The 3,135-nt window shown below is 42.3% G+C and overlaps 1 protein-coding gene across 1 annotated transcript; it reads left to right on the top strand.

Moving 5' to 3' along the window:
* The first annotated feature begins 610 nt into the window (after positions 1-610).
* Positions 611-2,647, top strand: sox32 (SRY-box transcription factor 32). The gene is made up of 2 exons (XM_059327237.1): positions 611-1,207; positions 1,965-2,647. The coding sequence occupies exons 1-2, from the start codon at positions 865-867 to the stop codon at positions 2,645-2,647; spliced, it is 1,026 nt and encodes a 341-aa protein (XP_059183220.1). The 5' UTR covers positions 611-864.
* The last annotated feature ends 488 nt before the right edge of the window (positions 2,648-3,135 follow it).

Below are 3,135 nucleotides of genomic sequence, written 5' to 3'. Positions count from 1 at the left end.
GGACAATTTAAAGTTTTTTTTCTTTCATTTGAGCTGTATTTTTTTTTAAATTATAACAAATAGGCTACATTGTGGGTATTGACAAAATATAGCCTATGCTCTAGGTTTTATAAATTAAAGTCTGAAAGAGAGAAAAACAAAGCTGGAGTCACCCTGCTGTAGTTTCTGTGAGTCTGAATCTCTGATTTCAATACACTTTTGTCTCTTTTCATTTAAACCGATAAATGTAAGAGAGTAAAAGGAGCTATTTATTTTTTAAAACCTTTTTGGTGTCCTAAATCTGAGCTCATCACGCCCCTTTGTACAAACCTATCAGTTTTTTTGTGTCAGGTAAATATTTGTGTGCAGTAATCGTGTAATAAACGTGCCTTGATCATGTTTGTTTCAGTCCTGTAAAATGTACTTTGATAGAGACAGTGGATGGCCGATAAGAGCTGAGAGCCACAATGTAATTAGTAACCAGCCCTGCCTCCTGGACACTTTGATGTTCACCTATCAATACCCTGCTGCCTTTCAGGACCTTTGATTAGATTTCTTTGACCAATTTTATTTCTAATACGTAATGTTTCACTATAAAGAGGGGGAAAGTTTACTGCGACAGTGGGTTTATCCTTAATGGGTGCTTTTAAAGCTTTTTAGCATAATCTGGGCGTTAGAGGTGACTCTTTTATTATACAAAAGTCACATTATTACAGACCCACGTCTCTTCTCCATCTGAAGTTTCGTGAGGTCGTTGATTGGGGCGTCAGATGGGCCTATCACCGACCCGAGAAAACACCTGGAATTCACACCTTAAATCCACTCCTCCTGGCCTCCTATTGGTGGATCACCCACATATATCCGTCAGGGTGCATCAGCAGGAGGATGACAGCGGCCTGCAGCAGAGCCGAAACACCACCACCGTCTGTAAACATGCATTTCAGCCGCGACCCCGCTGCCTTCCAGCTCCCCATGTTCGAGAGCGAGGACTCGGGCTCCGTGGACGGGGAGCAGATGGCCGAGGTGCGCTCCCCGAGCTCAGGACCCTCCAGCCCGCAATCCGTGACCTCGGAGTCCAGCTGCACCAGCCCCGAGGCCAAGTCTACATCAGCGCAGCAGAGAGTCAGGAGGCCCCTGAACGCCTTCATCATCTGGACCAAAGAGGAGCGCAGGCGGCTGGCGCAGCTTAACCCAGACCTGGAGAACACGGATCTCAGCAAAATACTCGGTAAGAAATGCATTAACAGCTTGACAATTATATTTACTTTACCAGTGGATGCTAAAGTTAAAGTGCCCCATGAAGATCCTACTAAAAATATTAAAAATGTTTGTAGTTCTTTGGCTTAGATCATCAAAACTATTACCTTTAAATGGGTAAATGTTGATTTAAGTCCAACATTGCACATCAGTGATATACACAAGCTTCTGGTAGAAAGTATATCTATTTTGCTGTTGTGGTTGCTTTAATACAAGTAGCACATAACTGCTCAATTTAGCTGATTTAATTTTATCAAATTAAATCAGCATATCATTGAAATTTAATAATTTTCTGACAGGCATGCCTCCACAAGAAACAGAGATGAGACTGTAAAATGTAATATGTCATGCAAAGCGATGACCTTTGCCCTCAGTCATGTGACTCTGCAGCATCCAAACTTGCTGTGCATTCCAGTACCCATATAACTATTATTTAGTATGCTGGAAAAATATAGACCTAATAGATAGTATTTCAAATGACAAAAAAAATAAAATAATTACAAGGTTGTCCTGTTACATCCGGTTGCATTTTGCAGTATGGAAGCATGCTTTTTTTTTCAGGGTGCAATGTTTTGATAAGGTAGTAAGTCAACTGTATGCATACTGCATGCAACAGGACATCCTTTGTAAGGGAAGCTGCAGTACATATTATAAGTGAAAAGTATGCAGCTTTGGTATTGTTAGCATTGATCCTGAATCGGATAATTAACTCCACTGTGTTCCTGCAGGAAAAACCTGGAAGGCCATGTCCCTGGTTGAGAAGCGTCCCTACATGCAGGAGGCAGAGCGTCTGAGAGTGCAGCACACCATCGACTATCCCAACTACAAGTACCGGCCCCGCAGGAGGAGGCAGCTGAAGAAGAGCTCCAAACCCATGCAGGGTGCCGAGGTTCCTCACTCCTCGCTCTGCAGCTCGGGCTTCCCCGTACCTTACAACCTCACCTACCTGCTCCAGAACCAGCAGCAATCCTACCCGAGCGCGCCTGTGTTCCAAAATTCCCCGGCTAGCTTCACCCCTCTGCACAGCAGCTACACAAACACTCCAGTATATCCAAACACAGCAGCAGCAGACGTTTACACCAATAAGCCTGTAATGTACTCAAACCCTCCTGCGTACCCTGCAGAGCCTCAGGGGTATTTTGGCGCTCAGCACGTGCAGTACGGTTTCTCCGGCGCTGCAGGTCCACATGTGGATCAGGGGGAGTCCAGCAGGGTTTACGGGAGCTCGATATCCTTTGCAGGACCCTCCCTGGAGTTCTACCTGGAACAGGTTCAGCTGGACATGCTGTACGATCTGGACCGCAGCGAGTTCGAACAGTATCTGGGCCCGAGCCCTCACAGGCCCGAGTCAGTGGATCCCAGCAGCTACCATCAGCAGAGCAGCCACAGAGAGGGACGCTCGCTCTCATAAAACATGTAAAACAAAATATAAATGGTATATTTATTTAAATTATGTCACTGTGTTAATGGCTTATGGCTGCTTAAAGTGTAAATTGTGCTTTTTCTTTTGTTTTTGACAAGTTAAATGATTACTGTACAGTCTTCCAATGTAATTATAATGTATCAATAAATAATTCACTCAATTTGCAGTGTTCATGTCCTTTTTAATGGCTTAAAAGTTAAAAGAAATGGAACATTTAGTTAGTTTTCAACAGTTAGTTACTTAGCAAGTTCGATAGTTAGTTAGTCTTTATTAAACAAGAACCATAACTACAATAAAGTGCATAAAAAATGATCTATCCAATGTTTATAAACTGCTTATGAATGCTACGCAGGAAACTGAAAGTAAACTGTTACCACAATCTTAAAATTAATTTGTTGTTATTATATCTCTATATAGATCTTCTATAAAACATATAATGTGTACTTTATGGTTATTGTAAAGTACAGAAAATAGTT

The sequence above is a fragment of the Centropristis striata genome, chromosome 23, assembly GCF_030273125.1.
Source record: "Centropristis striata isolate RG_2023a ecotype Rhode Island chromosome 23, C.striata_1.0, whole genome shotgun sequence".
Classification (NCBI taxonomy): domain Eukaryota; kingdom Metazoa; phylum Chordata; class Actinopteri; order Perciformes; family Serranidae; genus Centropristis; species Centropristis striata.
Note: the sequence above shows the minus strand (reverse complement) of the source record. Positions and strands in the feature narration are given on the sequence as shown.

Coding starts and splice junctions, on each gene's coding strand:
- sox32 (XM_059327237.1), top strand. CDS start 865: ATGACAGCGGCCTGCAGCAGAGCCGAAACACCACCACCGTCTGTAAAC. Junction 1,208..1,964: donor GGATCTCAGCAAAATACTCG/GTAAGAAATGCA, acceptor GTGTTCCTGCAG/GAAAAACCTGGAAGGCCATG.